Below are 18,368 nucleotides of genomic sequence, written 5' to 3'. Positions count from 1 at the left end.
CATCTTGGAGGCACAGTAAGAAATCAGGCCAGGCAAAATCAATCCTTACAGCAGGCATGCACACACGCTTACAACACGCACACTCTCTCACTGCATTCCCCAGAGGAGTATTTCTGATAGGCCACGGGGTCTGCGGGGCAGGGTCTCTGTCCTGGTCAAAGCCATGCTTAGTAGCACAAGGCCAGGAGAGGATATAGAGGGGAACACAGAGCTCTAAAAGCTAGCTGAGCTTGTGGTGCAGACCGCCATCTCCTCCTCTGCTGATCCTCCTCCACATTAAGATGGTCTGAGACAACCTTGGCAGCTACACACACTGGGACTCGGTGGATTCCCTGCTTGGAGAGTCCCTCCTTGTCACTCTGATTCAATAGCTTCTCTCTGGAACAACTCTATTCTTGCTAAACTGAGCATATACTCTAGAGGCACAATTTTCACTCCTCAGTTTCCAGCAGTACATACTGTGAATTCCACTTCCGCATCTCGGATGGGAGAGCAATTAAGTTCAAGGATCAGAAATACCGTAAGGTATTGGCTCAGACCAGCAATTTGTTTTAACATGGTTTCTGCACAAAGGTCGTGTCTACTTCTTCCATTACCTGTAGCTCGAAGTTGGCTTGATCCAGAAACTTTTTGTTCAGCATATCTGCATACTGATTAATCGCTCGCAGGAAGACTCTGAAAGATCAAGAGAAAATTACATAATTACACGCTTACGCTCTGGCACATTGGTGGGTTTGGCATTTCAATGAGATACAATCCCAGACTGTCTGGAATGTGAACTCTCTAAGTCTTGTGCAAAGCTGTGAGGTTTTGCCCATGAAAAGACCAATGGAATTATATGCAGATGTTCTCCAAATTAATCAAGGAAATTAGCACATGCGGAATGAAAGAAACAGACCAAAATAACAGTTTCTGAAAGTAACATTTAAAAAGTATCACTAAAAAAAAAAAAATCTAATTTAAAAAGATTTTTTAAAAAGGTGTAAATTAAATCTTTTTCTCAAGTTGCAATGTCTTAACATTATATGATTCTGCTGATCTTAGCTTAGCTGGCTTTTTCAAGTGACCCAGTCGAAAGCATTCTTCACACGGAGCTACCAGGCTTGGAATAGCCGCAACATCGCCAGTCTTGGAAGCATGGCTTATGGCTTCAGCGTCACTGGCCCACTTTCCACATGCTAATTTTGATCACTATGTTACTAGAGACAAGTTTAACAGCTTTAGTAGACATGAAAGTGATTTGACAAGAGTTTTAGGAATTTTAATTTCTTGATTTGTTAATGTATAATTGTAACATTCTATAATACCACAACTTTATATACTTTTTGTAATGAAATATACGATTTGGCCAATCACACATGACTCAAGAATACTGTCTCTCACATGCTTGTTTCTTCAACAGAATTGTGTTATAACCCTTGAAACTGTTTACAATACTAAAGCTTCGTCCACTACTTTTTAAATGGCCCTTTTCCCTTTGCACAAAGGCAGGATGTAAGAGGAATTAGCATTAGGTCACGGATAATAAACTTAATTCCACTTTCTCTATTTAGACAGTAGGGAGCAGCCAGAGTGGAAGGGAAATGTAGGTTACTTACTAGTAAGTGCTGTCCTCTGACAGCGTTATCTCTTTAGCTAAGTGCACCCGGAGAAGCTCCCCATGCCCTGGCCATGTCACAGGCACTAAAAGGCAGTGAGCCAGGTAGGAGGGAAGAAGAAATTCGCCACCTGGGGTTTTAAGGAGGTCTCTGTCACCACCTGCCACCACCACCTCCCCGCGTCACGGCTGTCACTGCAGATTCTCTCACAATCACACCACGTGCCACTCTGAGAAAGGGATTTACAGGCATTATTTCATCGAGAAACCTATCAGCTGGATCTGGGACCAAAACAGCTGTGAAAAAGAGCCCGTGACAGAGTTTGTACTTTTGGTCACTAAAGAAAACTGCAGGCGGAGTTATTTGACTTCTTCTCTGGGGACATTAAAATATAATCAGAAAGGCGGAATTGGTGTTTTTAAGTGACTATTAACGGAGGGATGTGGGGATCGCTGCCTTGTCCATTAACCTAGTGCACAGGGTGGGCATCAGCATTCATCAGCCGCAGGGTCAGACTTTGCAAATATAGGATGCCCAGTTAAATCTGAATAATAGCTCTTATTGCTGGATTCCGTAATTGATTGAAAAATAAAAAGCTGAATACAGGACATTTAGGGCATCCTGACAAATTAATAGAGGACGCAGGACAAAAGTTGCAAAATTCAGCACATACTTTGTATCTACTGAATGTCTGGCAATTCTAATCAGGTCCCAGTCTTGGGCTGGGGTCAGTCACGTCACCTTCAGCCCCCAGAAGTACAGGGTATGAGCTAGAGAGATGATCTGAGTAAGCCACCTGACCCTTGGCATCTGTGTTTAGAAAGCTCCTGGGGATGTGCACTGCAGCAACCCCAGGGGGCACAGAAGAGCCCCCAAGTGTCAGCAGAATACAACACCTTCCTGCCATGAGAGGGGTGGGCTGTGCCACGATGCATACAGACACAGGGCTTTTGATCATTAACACAAATCTTTTTCTGTAATTGTTTCCTTCAGCTTTAGAACTCTGCTATGCACAGAGTTCCCTAGGATCCTTGTGAGCTGTAAGAAGACATTCTTTCCAGCCCTCTCTGACAATAATGGCAAGTTTACTAAAACTCACATTATTATTACAGGGTAATTATTTTGCCTCAAGATAGCACCCAAACAGTTGTGATATGCTGCTTCTAATTAAGCTCTGGGACAACTGCAGCTAGTTCAATAAAGACAGTTCTCAAAATGACTTAAAAAATATGTCACGTAGGCTGGGCATGGTGGCTCACGCCTGTAATCCTAGCACTTTGGGAGTCTGAGGCGGGTGGTTGACAAGGTCAAGTGATCAAGACCAACCTGGCCAACATGGTGAAACCCCATCTCTACTAAAATTACAAAAATTAGCTGGGCATGGTGATGTGTGCCTGTAGTTCCAGCTACTCAGGAGGTTGAGACAGGAGAATCGCTTGAACTGGGAGGCGAAAGTTGCAGTGAGCTGAGATTGAGCCACTGCACTCTAGCCTGGTGACAGAGTAAGACTCAGTCTCAAAAAAATAAAAAATAATATGTCATGCTAAAATAATATGAAGGCTGACCAAAACTTTTCAAGAAACTGACAACTGAGAAAGTGCAGGGCTGAGAGGCAGATTCTGTAATTTAGATTACCTATAAATTTTTTAAAATGCCAGGACAAAAAACAACATGGAAATTCAAGTAGCATGAGGAAAATTGAAGGAAAGATCAAATAAAACCATAATCAGTGCAGTAAACAAAGATCAGATGATACTTGGGCTCAGTGCATCAAGGCCTGCGTCACTTGCACACAAAGGTCCAGGGCATGTATAAATGATATCCTCCAGCCCATACCTGATGGGACCGAAAACAAAGCTACACTCCGGGTCAATCACCTAACTAGGCAAGAAGAAACGTAACCAGAGACAACTTTTAGGTAAGAAAATCGATTAGTTGGCCAGGCACGGTGGCTCACACCTATAAATCCTAGCACTTTAGGCCGGGCGCGGTGGCTCATGCCTATAATCCCAGCACTTCGGGAGGCCGAGGCGGGTGGATCACGAGGTCAAGAGATTGAGACTATCCTGGTCAACATGGTGAAACTCCGTCTCTACTAAAAATACAAAAATTAGCTGGGCATGGTGATGCGTGCCTGTAGTCCCAGCTACTCAGGAGGCTGAGGCAGGAGAATTGCTTGAACCCAGAAAGCGGAGGTTGTGGTGAGCCGAGATCATGCCATTGTACCCCAGTCTGGGTAACAACAGCGAAACTCCGTCTCAAAAAAAAAAAAAAAAATCCTAGCACTTTGGTGGGCGGATCACCTGAGGTCAGGAGTTCGAGACTAGCCTAGCCAACATGGTAATACACTGTCTCTACTAAAACAAAAAAAATTACAAAAATTAGCCAGGTGTGGTGGTGTGTGTCTGTAGTACCAGCTATCTTCAGGAGGCCAGGGCAGGAGATTCACTGGAACCTGGGAGGCAGAGGCTACAGTGAGCCAAGATTGCAAACTGCATATTAGAAGCTTTTGCATAACAATCTGCTTTCCGTTACAGAGGAATATGAGAAGGATCACAAGCTAAGCCAAGTGTTTGGATGGCAGGATGCCTTCCCAGACTAAATGAAGGGCTCCACACAGCTCAGGATCATCGTCCTTTGTCCAACAGGCAATCCTAGGTGTGTGGGGTATGAATGTGCCTGACTGTGCATCCCTGATGACTATCTGTGCTGGAGACTGCTGGAGTTGGGTTTGGGGTAAGAGAAGGCCTCCAGATTGTGAGTAGAGCATAGGTATCTTGAAGGCAGTGGCCATATCTGCTTGTTCACCCAGGTGCCCTCAGTGCCAAGTCAGCACTTGGTACAGAGTATATGCTCACTAGGTAACTGACATAGGAAAGAATGAAGGTCTTTCCTATGGATGGAAGAATAAGTGAATGAATGAGTGGATGAAGGAGCTGGCTCAGAAGGTCAGGCTCTGGTCCAAATTGGAGGCCAAAGGGATGCTAGAGTATTTGGTTGCCTCCGGCTCTCCTGGAGTCCTTGCATTCTATGTAGGTTTTCTGGGGTGGGATTCGGCTCTCTTAAGGTTCTTCTCTTTTTTTTAATTCGAGACAGAGTCTTGCTGTGTCACCCAGGCTGGAGTGCAGTGGTGTGATCTCAGTTAACTGCAACCTCTGCCTCATGGGTTCAGGCAATTCTCCTGCCTCAGCCTCCCCAGGCGTACACCACTATGCCTAGCTAATTTTTTTGTATCTTTTAGTAGAGACAGGGTTTTATAATGTTGGCCAGGCTGGTCTTGAGCTCCTGACTTCATGATCTGCCTACCTTAGCCTCCCAAAGTGCTGGGATTACAGGCGTGAGCCACCTCAGGTTCTTCTTATGCAAACTTCTCATCAGGCATTTGTCGTCTATGGCCGGGCATTATTCATGATTCCTTCACTCCCATCTCCACCCCCAGAGCTCCTTCTCTCATTCTTTTCCCCTCTGGAGGTGGTTACTTGGTGGCAGGAATCGCCTTTCACCTATCAGGATCCTGGCAGCAGGAAGAATGGACCTCTTGCCACTGCACATTTCCTAAACTGCTCTCATCTTAGGAACCATTAGTTTATTACCTAACGGAGCTCTCTGAGCCAAGATGTGTCCAGGGTCTCCCACTAGTCAAAACAATGTCCTCTGTCCAGCAGGCAATCCTAGGGCCTGTGGAGTCTGAACGTGCCTGACTCTGCATCCCTGTGCTGGACACTGCTGGAGTTCCCTTCAGGATAAGAGAAGCCCTCCAAACAAAACACAAACAAAAACACCCTTAGCTTGCCCCTGTGAAGAGTTAGAATCCACCCTGGGGCAATTAAATTTCCTTGTATTCTCCAAATTCAGCATTCATCAAGACTCAATGAATGGAATTCAGGCATCACTTAGGGAGCATAAGAAAGATCCTTGCAAGGGATGGGCGGCTGATAAGATGGGAACAGGAAAGACAGGCACTGCTTCTCTTCTACCAGAAAAGCCAGGGACTGGGGGAAGGAAGGGATCAACCACCGTGGGAACCAAATGAGTCATGTCTTATTCTGAGCCAGGAGAATCAAGTAATTTCTAAAAAAAATATAACAAATGTGGTGAGAATTAAATGCTTTCAGGAATGCTGTCCTAGAAGTGGTCCAAATTTATAGAAGGATTATTTATAATCTAAAATTCAGGAGATAAAACCAAACATACAAATAAACAATTCAGAAACAATCACAAGCAAATTATGTCAACCTAAAAAGATTCAAAAAGCCATAAGGTCTAGAAGCTTGTGAATTTTATTTTTAATGGCTTGATGGAGAGAAATACCTCTTCTTGGTAACTGATTCCTGTCTCCAGAAGTCAGAAGCATCATCTCTATCAAACCTATCATGACATTAGCCACCTAAAAAAATGTGAGGCCAATAGGAAATGGAGCTGGGTTCACTCCCAATACAATTCAAACAAACCAGGAAGCTTTCCTAACTTCTTTCTCTGCTATCCTGGACATTTAACCCCAGTAGAAACAGAAGCTGTCCATTCCTGACAGTGTCAAACATGAGTTGAATTGTAGCCTACACATACACACATTTGTACAGTTAAAATTTGTACAGTTAATTCAAGCATATCCATCTATTGATGGCTTCATGTCCATTTAAACATGGAACCACCCGGCCTTCAGAAAGTTACTCACCACCACCAGGAAATGAGACGTATGTGAGGGGACAGGCATGTTAATTCATTTGATTTAATCATTCCACAGTGTATGCATGTATCATAACGTCCCACTCCATGCCATAAACGTTCACAATTATTATCTGTCAATTTAAAGTGGAATTTAAGAAATGTTAAAACAAAAAATGTTGCTCAACTTTTCGAGATCCTCATGTTTCCACCGACAAATGGAAACACTCAACCACAGTGCCTCTAAGCTCCCTGGCACTTCAAATCTATGGGTTTTGTTTTTTACTTTTGAGGTTAAAGGTAAGGAAGAGGCATCACCACATGATACAAAGTTATTTGAACACTGATATGATCTTCACTGACACCTTACAAAACGTTAAGTTTAATTTGGTAAAAGAGAAAGACAAACCCGAGGGCCAAGCCTCTAGGCAGCATGAAGGTTCTGGAGGAGGTCCCACCAGTCTGGCTTTTCTGTTCTTGGACAAAAAGGGCGGGTGGATGCAGCGCCTGGGCTCCCACGGGAGACTATCCCCCAAAGCTGCCTATTTGGAAAGCCAAGTGCCAGCAATAAAAGTAGCACAGTCCTAAATAATTACGTGTTAATTGAGTAGAGAGGAACTTAGCAAGTGAAAAGTAATCAGGAACCAATTTAACTATGCCAGGCTCCTGGCGCAATTATAGGCCCTTGATGATGACAGAGCCTCAGGCCCTCCTAGCACCCCTGTTACCCAGTGTTTGCTGCCAATAAAGCAGGAGGATGAGGAGCCTCATCACTACAGAGGGAGGATGTGGAGAAAGGCAGGGAACTTCCAGTGGCTTTCAAAGCTCCATTTCTCACATTGGGAAGCTGTGGGGGCTTTTTAATTCTTTCCCTCAACTTGCTTTAAGTTACATAATTAGCTCATACACTTCAATATGAGGGCATTTAAATATCTCCAGCATGAAAACAGGCTGCTTTAGGGGAAAGGATGTATCTTGTAACACAATGTTTTACCCAAAATGGGTGGGAAAAAAGGAAACAAATTAAAAGTGACACATTCCATCCCTGCAGAAAAATGAGTCTAGCAATAGTAGCTGGGAATTTGCCGGCACATGATTTCTGCTTGATTCAGGGATGCTGGGAAGAGGCAAATGACGGTGAAGTGACAGGAGAGATGCGGAGAATTGACTCAGTCCGATGGGAAGGAGAGAGAATGAACGCTTCGTCTCAGCCATCTGTCTCCTGGCACACCCCCTGGGCAGGGGGGCGCTTTCGTCCAGGTGGTGACTCAACATGGTCAGCAACTTCCTACCTTGGGATCTTGACGGGGAAATTAAAACCACATGTGCAGAAAGGAGTGACTTCTAAGAAAGACCTCCAGGATAACAAGGGCAAAGTCAGGCAAAGCTGGGGACCTGGGTGGGACCTGCCTCGTGTCTCCTGGATTTGGGAAATGGTGGGAAGACCAATGCCACTAGAAAGTTTTAGGAATGAGGGGAGAGGGATCAGCTGGGCCAGACTATGAGAGATGGGGATGCCAGGCTCTGGGGTCTGCATATTTGCTCATGGGCAACAGGGGTGGAGGTGGGGGGGCTGAAGATTTTAACGCAAGGAAGGGACCTCTGGGGTCTTTCCTGTGTGCCTCTACCCCCTCCCAATCCTGCCCGGTCCACCTGTTTCAAATTCACAAAATAAGTGTTGACTTGTCGGATTCAGCAGCAGCTTGGGTAACAGAAAAAATGTCTCCAAGACAAACACATCAGAAATGCCCCCTGGCAAACACAAGGAAGTGAGAGGTCTCTAGGGCTGGGGGAGCAGCGAAGGAGGCAGAGCCTGACTCTAAGACTCCATTTTGGAGAATAAAGGAGGGTCCTGGCTCACCCCAGAGTCCCCGCCCCAGCACCCCAGTGTCCACTCACCTCAGAGACTCCATCCCAGCACCCCAATGTCTGCTTGCCCCAGAGTCTCTGCCCCAACACCCCAATGTCTGCTCACCCCAGAAACCCCCACCTCAGCACCCGAGGTCCACTCACCTCAGAGATCCCCCACCCCAGCACCCCAGTGTCTGCTCAGCCCAGGGACCCCACCCCAGCGCCCCAGTGACTGCTCACCCCAGAGACCCTGCCTCGGCACTCCAATGTCCATCCCTCAGGCCTCCTCCCTCCTCTCCCAGGCTCCTCCTGCTGTCCTGTGATCACCAACTAGAGGAGTGAAGCACAGCCATGAATGGGCAGAGAAAGCAGGGGAGGTTGGGGTGACCGTGCCCCATCCCTCAGGCACAGGACAGGCTGCCCTGGACAGACGCTCTGCTTGCCTGGGTATAGGGGTGTGCATCATCAGCTGCCACCAGTCTTTTCCTAGTTCCTTATACATGGGGGATGGGAACGGGGAGTTGAGAGTTCCTGCTTGGGGTGAACAAACATTGTGGAAATCAACAGTCGTGATAGCTGAACAACATTGTGGGTGTAATTATACCACTGACTGATACACTTATAAATGGTTATATGGCGAATTTTATAATACATATAGTTTTCTTTTTTATTGTGGTTATATGTATGTATTCTAAAACCACAATAAAAAAGAAAAAACACGAGAAGGAAAGAGGACATTTTTCAGAAACTGTAGGCGTGGGAGTCATAATTTTTCTGTCTTTATCTGTACCATTGGTGTGACTCAGTTCCATGATTAAAAAACGAACAACCTGGAAATAAGACTCTCTAACCTTCTCTCCCCAGAGAACCAGCTCCCTCTGGGAGTAAGAAGGTGGAGCATTAATAAACAAGCATCAACAAAGACACACCTGGAAGCCCAATCACGACAACCAGAGACCTGGAGTCCTTGCCCGCTCTGGCATGGCTCTGCTCACTGACCACCTGGGATGGCAGGCAGTCACCTGCAGGGAACAGCCCCTGGTCTATGGCGATTCACCGAGGTCCATCTGTGCGGAATCTTTACTCCCCACAGCATCCAGAAACACATCCTTACGAAAGTAAGGTAAATTAATCCTAGTGAGCCCAGAAAAAAAGGAAGCAGTCAGAGGCCTTGAGCAAGCTGTATGGATCAAGGCAGAAAGGCTTAAGAGAAAATAGAATCCTTACAAAAGAGAATGCTGCTTTCAAGGTATTTCATGCTCAGCATACATCAGCGATGGTTAAAACTTATCCGGGTTCATTTTCAAGACCTGCTGTGAATACTGTAATCATTTAGCGTACTTATTCATTTGCTCAAGGCTCATTTGCCACAGGCTAAAAACCGAGACTATTTTTTTTTCTTTTTGGTCCATGTGTCGGAGGCTAGGTGCTAGCTACCTGGCAGGTGGTGACGCTGTCCACATTCTCCCCTTCTCATGGGTGCCGGGCCACTTCTACTTACTACTCACTTAGTTTCACTCTTGCCAGGCCTGCTGGGGCTTTCTAAGTGGGGTGTGTCCTTGGAGAAGAGCTAGGGGAAACAAGAAAAGAGATGGAGAAACAGAAAGAGCAGGGGCCTCAAGGTCATGTTGATCTATAAGTAATCTACAAATGACAGGTCATGTTGATTGATATTGGCTGTGCAACCTTCCTCAAGTTAGTCACAGCTCTGAACTCATTTTCCTTATTGAGGTCTTAAGAAGAAGGAGATGAGAAGCCTCAGTGTCTGTAGAGAGGCTGGGTCCTACTAGTTCCATAATTGATAGCAACTGTTGCAAGTATGGTAAAGATATAAAAGATGGTGGCTTCTGTCATCTTTTTTGCTCTGTGTTTCAAAAGAGGTCTCCAAAAGGTCTTCTCAGCTTGCAGTGGGCAAAGGAGAACTGAGGAGACTGATGTCCATGACGGCTCAGCTGCTGTCAAAGCTCTTAGGAAAAGAGAAAGTCTTGTAGCTGAGAGCTTTCGGCTCCTTGATTTTATGGTGGCTCAGAATTATCATTATTCAATTATTGAGCGCATGGGACTTTTCTCAACTGTCCATGTAATATTTCTAACTTTTTCTATTATTATATTTGTAAGTGATCTATGGTTCAGAATCCTTGATGTCACTATATATTTTTTTTGAGATGTAGTCTTTCTCTTGTCGCCCAGGCTGGAGTGCAGTGGCACGATCTCGGCTCACTGCAACCTCCGCCTCCCGGGTTCAAGCAGTTCTCCTGCCTCAGCCTCCCCAGTAGCTGGGATTACAGGTATGTGCCACCACGCCTGGCTAAGTTTTATATTTTTAGTAGAGACAAGATTTCACCATGTTGCTCAGGCTGGTCTCGAGCTCCTGAGCTCAGGCGATCTGCCCTCCTCAGCTTCCCAAATTGTTGCGATGACAGGCGTGAGCCACTGCCATCTGGCCTCATGTCACTCTTGCAACTATTCTGGGGTGCCAGGAACTGCAGCCATCTATGACAGAGAGCTTAATGGATAAACGTTGTGTGTTCTGACTGCTTCGCTGACTGCCCTTTTCCCTGCTTTCTCCCTCCCCTCAGGCCTCCCTATCCCGAGACATAACAATATTGAAATTAGATTAATTAATAATCCTACAATGGCCCCTGAGTGTTCAGTGAAAGGAAGAGCCACAGGGTCCTCACCTGAAATCAAAAGCTAGAAATGACTAAGCTGAGCGACCAAGGTGTGTAGAAAGTAGAGACAGGCCGAGCGCTAGGCCTCCTGTGCCAGTTGGCCGTGCGGGGAATGCGAAGGAGAAGTTCCTGAAGGAAATTAAAAGTGCTACTCCAGTGAACACACGAATAAGAAAGCGAAACAGGCTTACTGCTGATCTGGAGAGAGTTGTAGTGGTGTGAAGAGAAGATTAAACCAGCCACCACATTTGCTCAAGCCAAAGCCTAATCCAGAGCAAGGCCCTAACCTCTCTTCAATTCTGCGAAGGCTCAGAGAGGTGAGGAAGCTGCAGCAGAAAGATTTCCAGCTACCAGAGGTTGATTCTTTTTTTTTCTTATTGTACTTTAGGTTCTGGGGTACATGTGCAGATCATGCAGGATCGTTGCGTAGGTACCGACATGGCAAGGTGGTCTGCTGCCTCCACCCCCCCGTCACCCACATCTGGCATTGCTCCTTATGTAATCCCTCCCCAACCTCCCACCCCTTCTGTCCCTCTCCTAGTCCCCTCCCCAACAGACCCCAATGTGTGATGCTCCCCTCTCTGTGTCCATGTGTTCTTATTGTTCAACACTCGCCTATGAGTGAGAACATACGGTGTCAGGGGTTGGTTCTTAAGGAAATAAGCCATCTCCATAACATAAAAGTGCAAGATAAACAGCAGGTACTGATGGAGAAGCTGCAGCTAGTTCTCAGGAAGACCTGGCTAAGACCACTGATGAGGGTGGCTACACTAAGAAGCAGATTTTCAATGTGAACGAAATCACCTTATATTGGAAGATGTCATCTAGGACTTTCATATTTAGGTTGGAGAAGTCAATTCCTGGCTTCAACACTTCAAAGGACAGGCTGACTGTGTAGCTGAGGGATAAGGCAGCTGTTGACTTGAAGGTGAAGCCAATGCTCATTTGTTATTCTGAAAATCTTAGGGCCCTTAAGAGTTATGCCAAATCTACTCTGCCCGTGCTCTAGAAATGCAACAACAGAGCCTGGATGACAGCACATCTGTTTGGAGCATGGTTTACTGAATGTTTTAAGTCCACTGTTGAGACCTGCTGTTCAGAAAAAGAAATTCCTTTCCAAAAATGACTGCTCATTGACAATGCACCTGGTCACCCAAGAGCTCCGATGGAAACGTACAAGGAGACAAATGTTGTTTTCACGTCTGCTGATACAACATCCATTCCACGGTCTATGAACCATGAAGCAATTTTTACTGTCAAGTCTTATTATTTAAGAAATATATTTCATAAGGGTATAGCTGCCATAGACTGTGATTCCTCTAATAGATCTGACCAAAGTAAATTGAAAACTTTCTGGAAAAAAAAATTCAGCATCTCAAAAGCCATTAAGAATATTCATGATTCACGGGAGGAGGTCAAAATGTCAACATTGACTGGAGTTTGGAAGAAGTTGATTCTACTCTTCATGGATGACTTTTTCTGCTTCAAGACTTCAGAGGAAGAAGTAAATTCAGATGTAGTGGAAACAGCGGAGAACTAGAATTACAAGTGGACTCTGAAGATGGGACTGAATTGCTGCAATCTCATGATACAACTTGAATGGAAAAAGAGTTCCTACTCATGCTTATAAGTAAAGAAAGTGGTTTCTTGAGATGAATCTCCTCCTGGTGAAGATTCTGATGACATTGCTGAAATGACAACAAAGGATTTAGAATATTACATAAAGTCAGTTGCCAAAGCAGTGTCAGAGTTTGAGAAGAAGTCCAACGCTGGACCCCGTGTTCTGGAGCAAGCTGTGGGTCTGGAGGATGCTGGTTCCCTACGATGACTATCCGTGCAGATGAATCTCGCCTCCAGAATACTTTCTCATTTGCGTCTAATGAATAATTTATCAAGGCTCAGACAGAGCATGTCAAATGATAGGGAAGAGGGTTTTATGAAGCCTAAGAACAGACTGTATGCACTGACTGTGCCAAAGTGTTTTTCATAAATGTCTCTGTGTGTGGCTGACTTTGATCTAAGACTTTCTGTGATTATAACCTGGCAGCAAAGTGGTGAGACCACAGTTAACTTACACCCATGTCTAGTGATAACCAACTCACAGTATCTTTGAAAAACACAACCGAAATATTGCCTTTGCTCAGCTCCCAATGGTGGGGCTCTCCCCCGAGAGAGGTGTGACTGGACGCTGGATGAGACTTTCGCTGCCACATCCACAAAGTGGGTTTAGAAAGAAAGCTGGCCTGAGATGACATGTATGTGGGTCCCCAGTCCTGCCCGGAAGTCTCAGTGTAAGCCAAACAGGGGCTGTCTTCTCCATGTGCCCTGCAGGAAATCTACTTCCCAGGCATTTCTGATTTCTATTATTGACAGAATTCTTTAATAAATGCCCGATTAATGGCAAAATATGAGATGACAGGCAGATGACAGTTAAGGCCACTTCATGTTCCCAGGAGATATGGCTGGTGCTTGCTTGTCGACTGGATTTGAGATGGGTGATGTTTGCTTGGCTCATCTCTTGCTGTTTGTTTGACACCTGAGGTCTGGGTCAAAGGCATCAGAATCGGATTTCTCCCCCACCACCAGGGGCTTCTGTGCCAGCATCTACATCACACTTCTTCTCCATGGCCTTGAGAATATCTTTGTTTTCCTGCTGTTCCTTGATCCTGTGACCACTCACAGCTAAGCTGAGGGAGAGCCACTGCTCCCTCTCCTCAAGAACCAAGAACCAGCTCTGCACGCAGCATCTTACTCTGCTGCCCGTTCTCCCTGGAGGATGGAGCAGCACAGGGGCTTATTCCACAGGAGGTGTTGGCACCACACAGCAGCGACGGAAGTGCTAAACACCAGCTCGGATGCCAAATGCACTGCAGGGGAGGAGCAGGCTTTCTCTTCTTCCCACGAAGGAGAAGGAGGCTCGCATAGATCAAGCAGTTCTAATATGCTACCTGCTGGGCCAGGAGCTCACAAATACCCTCTCAATGACTCTCCCCAATTTACTGTTGGCAATGAAGGATCAACGAGGTTCACCACTCGCCCAGGTTATCCAGCTTGTAGGTGGCAGAACTCAAAGCAGCAGCCATGTGACTGCCCTTCCTTCTGTGCACCCCATGGATCGGTGGCCATGTGGTCTGGAGAACAGAGATGCTAAAACCCAGACTCATCACCCACAGAGGAAGATCTCACAGATCTACCCGAGTGCCTGGGGTTGCACAAAAACACCCTTTGTGGATACCGATGTTTGGCTTTTAATAGATACATCAGAGAAACTGCAATTTAAGTGGCTTGCCTTTGCTTCAGGACAATTGGCTGAAAGGAACCACAAGCACTTTGCTCAGCCACCATAAATATCCACAGTAGAGACATCCCCACCAGAGGATATCCCATCTATCTCTGAGAGGATAGACAAAGGAAGGGAGGGAGGGAGGGAGGGGAGGAGAGGGGAGGAGAGAGAAAGAAAGCGAGAGGTAGAAAAAGAATGAGACAATGCCAGAGGGGAACAGGGCAGATGCAGGGTCATGGAAGCTACTGGACAAGAGCACTTAGAAGCCAGGGCGCCATCAACAGTGTCTGAGACTGGAGAGGTGGTAATGTGGGCTTATTGATGAGGTCACCATTGGTAACTGCAGTAGAACAGATTTTATTAGCCTCATGGGGAGATAAAGGAGTGAAGGCTGCGGACCTAGGGACCTCTCTGTGTGGTCTGGCTATGAAGGACAAAACAGGGGTGTCCACAGTGGGGGTGAGGGTGAGGTCAAGGAGTTTCCATGCAGTACTGCATGGAAAGAAAAGGTAAAGGGACAATCGACAGGGAAGACTCCAGAGGACATGGACGGACAACTCTGAGCCCCAGATCCTGCGTTGCCCAGAGGCAGATCCATTCCACACCTGCCAGACCCAGTGCTTAATAAATATTTCTAGAACAAGCGAATGCCTAAGTGAATGGCATCGTGGCCAGATTTTAAATTGAGGATCCACCACCTTACCACCATTGTTATTCTTGTCCCTGTCTCTTCTCTCCCCATGTCCAGTTTTGGGATCCCCACTGTCCCTGGGACACCTCCGTTTAACCCATCTTCCTGAGCCCATTCCTCACACTGCCCCCGCCTCCCTACCCCAGCTCTGACCTCTTTCCAGGCTCTCCATCCCGGTACACGGTGTCTGATTTGATGCTATAAAACCTGACAGGTTCCTAGCCACGTGGCCGCGCTCGAGGGAGCCCTGGGCATCTCGTTACTCCTTACACAAGGACTTACGCAACTGCTCCTTGGCTGCACCGGCCCCTGTGTGTTGGCAGCCCCTGCCTACCCAGCGAGCCGCTGGAAAGACTCGAAATAGATTTTCAAACCAGCTCCACATCTGCCTCTGCTTTTCCTGCCAGATTCCCTTTTTCTTTTCTTTCTTTTTTTAAATGACCCCTTTATTTCCTCCATGATCTTGTCTTAATCATAAAGAGGTGAGCCAAAGGCCAGTGTCTGCAAGGCAAGGCCCCAGAAGCTTCTGCTCTTAGATGGCTACTGGGACTGGGAGGAAGAAAGGGTAAAAACCTAATGAGTTACTGTGAGCACCAACGAGTGCACAAGGGCTCTGGGTTCTATCCACAACAACCCATGAGACAAATTCCATGCCTATACATATGATGATCATGGCTCCTCCATTTTATGGGTTGATTGAAGATGAAATGAGATCCCAGACAAGTGGACCACTAGACAGAGGCCAGCTAGCATCTTGCGCTCACCCTCTACCCATCACTAGCAAGCAACTCCTACGTCATGCCAGAAGCATGCATAGAGCAAAGACCAAAGTCTGTCTGCAGCAGAGCTCGGGTTAAACACAATTAGTAAGACAGAGCTGATCAGACACATGGCCACATTATGCTCTGCTTCCAGGCAGGGCATAGGTGGCCCCAAAGCCACTTTCGTACCTGACCATGAATATGAGCATTCCATGGAACATGGGGGATGGAATTCAGGATTTCCTTATTCCATCTAGTAAACTGTAGTCTAATACAACTGCTCCATTTTCCATATAACTTCATGTTTTACCTCCCGAATACAACCACAGTGATGGGTTGCATTGACTTTGCTATCAAAAAGTACGCATCGAGCAAAGACCAAAGTCTGTATATAACAGAGCTTGGGGTAAACACGGTTAGTAAGGCAGACACAAGGCCACATTATGCTCTGCTTCCAGCAGGGCACAGGTGGCCCAAAAGCCACGTTCATACCTGACCGTGAATATGGGCATTCCAAGGGTCATAGGGGATGGAATTCAGGATTTCCTTATTCCCTCGAGTAAACTGTATTCACTAATAGAACAGTTGCACTCCCCACGTAACTCCACATTTTACCACCTGAATACGGCCACAGCGACGGGTGCATTGACTTTGCTATTAACGGGAGGCAATTGGGTGATCATGCACTAATGATCGTCTACCTTCTTAATGGCAAGTGACTTATTACCCGTAAATGCATGTGGGACGTGCTCTGGGAAGCTCCCGCCCGCCGAACACATGCAAGTTAAGCTTCTTAATTGAAAATATAATCTGTATTGCAGAGATTAAAATATATTGGATTCATTTTGGCTCGATTCTTCCCCATTGTCCCACATACATTTTCTTTATGCTGCACAATCAAATTAGTTCCCCTGCTACGGAAATTATTTCAACACAATAAATCAATTTTATAGAGAAGCTATGACTGAACGTCCTATTGAAAGGAAAAGCAAATCAGGGATGGAAACAATTTTCTTACTGATGTGATCAGTATTTGCACCACACGCCTTTGGTGATCTCTCGGTTTTATCCTTTCTGATTTCTTCGTTTTCTTTTCTTCCCCCTTGTTGTCCTTGGGGAAGGCATCCACTTCGTGTGGTAGAGAGGAGGCAGGGAGGCAGACCCATTCCAGTCCCTGGTCAAGGGACAGCCCCAGCACCCACACTCCAAAGCCTTTCCCAGACCTCCCTGCCCACAGCAACACAGCCTTCCAGGCCCCTCTGGCCCCTTGTTACACTGTATCTATTTCTATTCATAACACTCAACAGTCTCTGACATTTCACTGCCCAGTTCTAGGTTGGTTACATTCTTATCTGAGCCCACAGAGGCTTGGTCAGGCTCATTCAGCATTACATCCCCAGCAATTAAAATAAGTCCTGGTGCAAAAGTCCACACAGAATCAAAACACCTTATACAATGAGATCACACTGCCACGCCAAGCCCAAATTATTCGCGAGCTTCACTCTAGTTGAAGGAGGCTCAGGGAGGGAAAGCAGTCATCAGAGGTGGCCTTGAGGCCCCGATACATGAGCTTGCAGGATGAACCCAGTGCTGGGGCCCGAACCTGCGTCTGTCCTTCCCACGCACTGGGTCTCTGCACTTACCGCTGCCTCCTGCACACATGGTTACCTCCTTCTGATGTCACAGCTCCCGGCCATCCCAGATCTACCAGTCTCCTCACAAGCTCTCAGAGAACCATGTGACTCTCCTTCCGTGTGCCTGGATCACACCTATCATGTCATTTGGTTGCTCAAGCAATGACCAGTGCAGTGTGCCTCCTCACCAACCCAGCCTCTCGCTCCCTGAGAACAGGCTCCATACCTGTGTGGGCTCACACAGTTCCCATCATCTAGCATCGTGCCCAGCCCTTAGCAGGCACTCGATGCACACCGAACAGGGAAAGAATGAACACATTTTGCAGTGAAAATGATCCAGAATTGCATCTGTCATTTTCACTTTGAACGTCACTGAACTTAGCAAATCAGTATCTAGTTGCGTCCTTCCGCATATTTCTACTTAAAGGTGGGGAAAAAAAAGAAGGAAAAGAATTCCTGAGCAAGGAGCATGCTCCAGACAGGCTGCCAGCTGTACCTTCAGTAGAATGGCTTGGTCCCTCCCCTAAGGCTATTGCCTTCCTTACCCTTCAACAGAGTGAAGTCAGAGACCGTAGGTACAAATTGCATTGTTGTCAACAGATGCAAACCACACACCTTGGGGAGTTAAAGTAAGAGCCCAGGTGTCTTCCAAGAACACTGAAAACAGGCAGGGCACAGCTAGCAGCATGGGAGTGACACAGAACGTGCGGGCTGATTCGTAAGTTTCAAAGACTTCCCATTGTAAGATCGTCAAAGCTGGCCAAATTCATTATCTCAACTAACCCAACTCTATGAGGCGGCTTCAGGACATGTGCCGAGTTGCTATTCAAGAGGCTGCGGCGCAACGTGGCTTTTGTGAATTGCCTGCTCAGTGTTAACAATGAGTGCATGTGCGCTTGAATCCAGAGCTCCTGACTCCAGACAGGAGTCTTCTCCCCACCTCGCTGTGAGTTCTGTAATACAAGCTGTGCTAGGTGAACAGAGGATGAACAGTGCCCGCAGGAAGAGCAAGATAGCTGGACTCGAGGCTGCACATTTGCAAACCACCCGCATGAGCATGACGGGCAAACGAATGTATAAAAATCTGTATCATTTCAGCAAATCAAAGAGTTCTGGGTTATACGAGATGTCAGAAGAAACATTGCTTCAACTTTTTTTTGGTAAAAGATTGTAGTGGATGAAGCCTTTCTCTCCTGGTCCAAACTGAGATGTA

General features: G+C 46.4%; 1 protein-coding gene across 4 annotated transcripts in view; it reads right to left on the bottom strand.

The window, feature by feature from the left end:
- The window catches only part of DOCK1 (dedicator of cytokinesis 1), a 543,687-nt gene that overhangs the window by 117,159 nt on the left and 408,160 nt on the right, over positions 1–18,368 (bottom strand). For all 4 annotated transcript variants that reach the window (XM_035269471.3, XM_035269473.3, XM_035269472.3 and 1 more), the window contains exon 30: positions 597–675. In XM_035269471.3, the coding sequence (XP_035125362.1) occupies positions 597–675 (79 nt within the window). The remainder of the gene's footprint in view (positions 1–596; positions 676–18,368) is intronic.

This window comes from Callithrix jacchus, chromosome 12 (assembly GCF_049354715.1).
Source record: "Callithrix jacchus isolate 240 chromosome 12, calJac240_pri, whole genome shotgun sequence".
NCBI lineage: Eukaryota > Metazoa > Chordata > Mammalia > Primates > Cebidae > Callithrix > Callithrix jacchus.
Note: the sequence above shows the minus strand (reverse complement) of the source record. Positions and strands in the feature narration are given on the sequence as shown.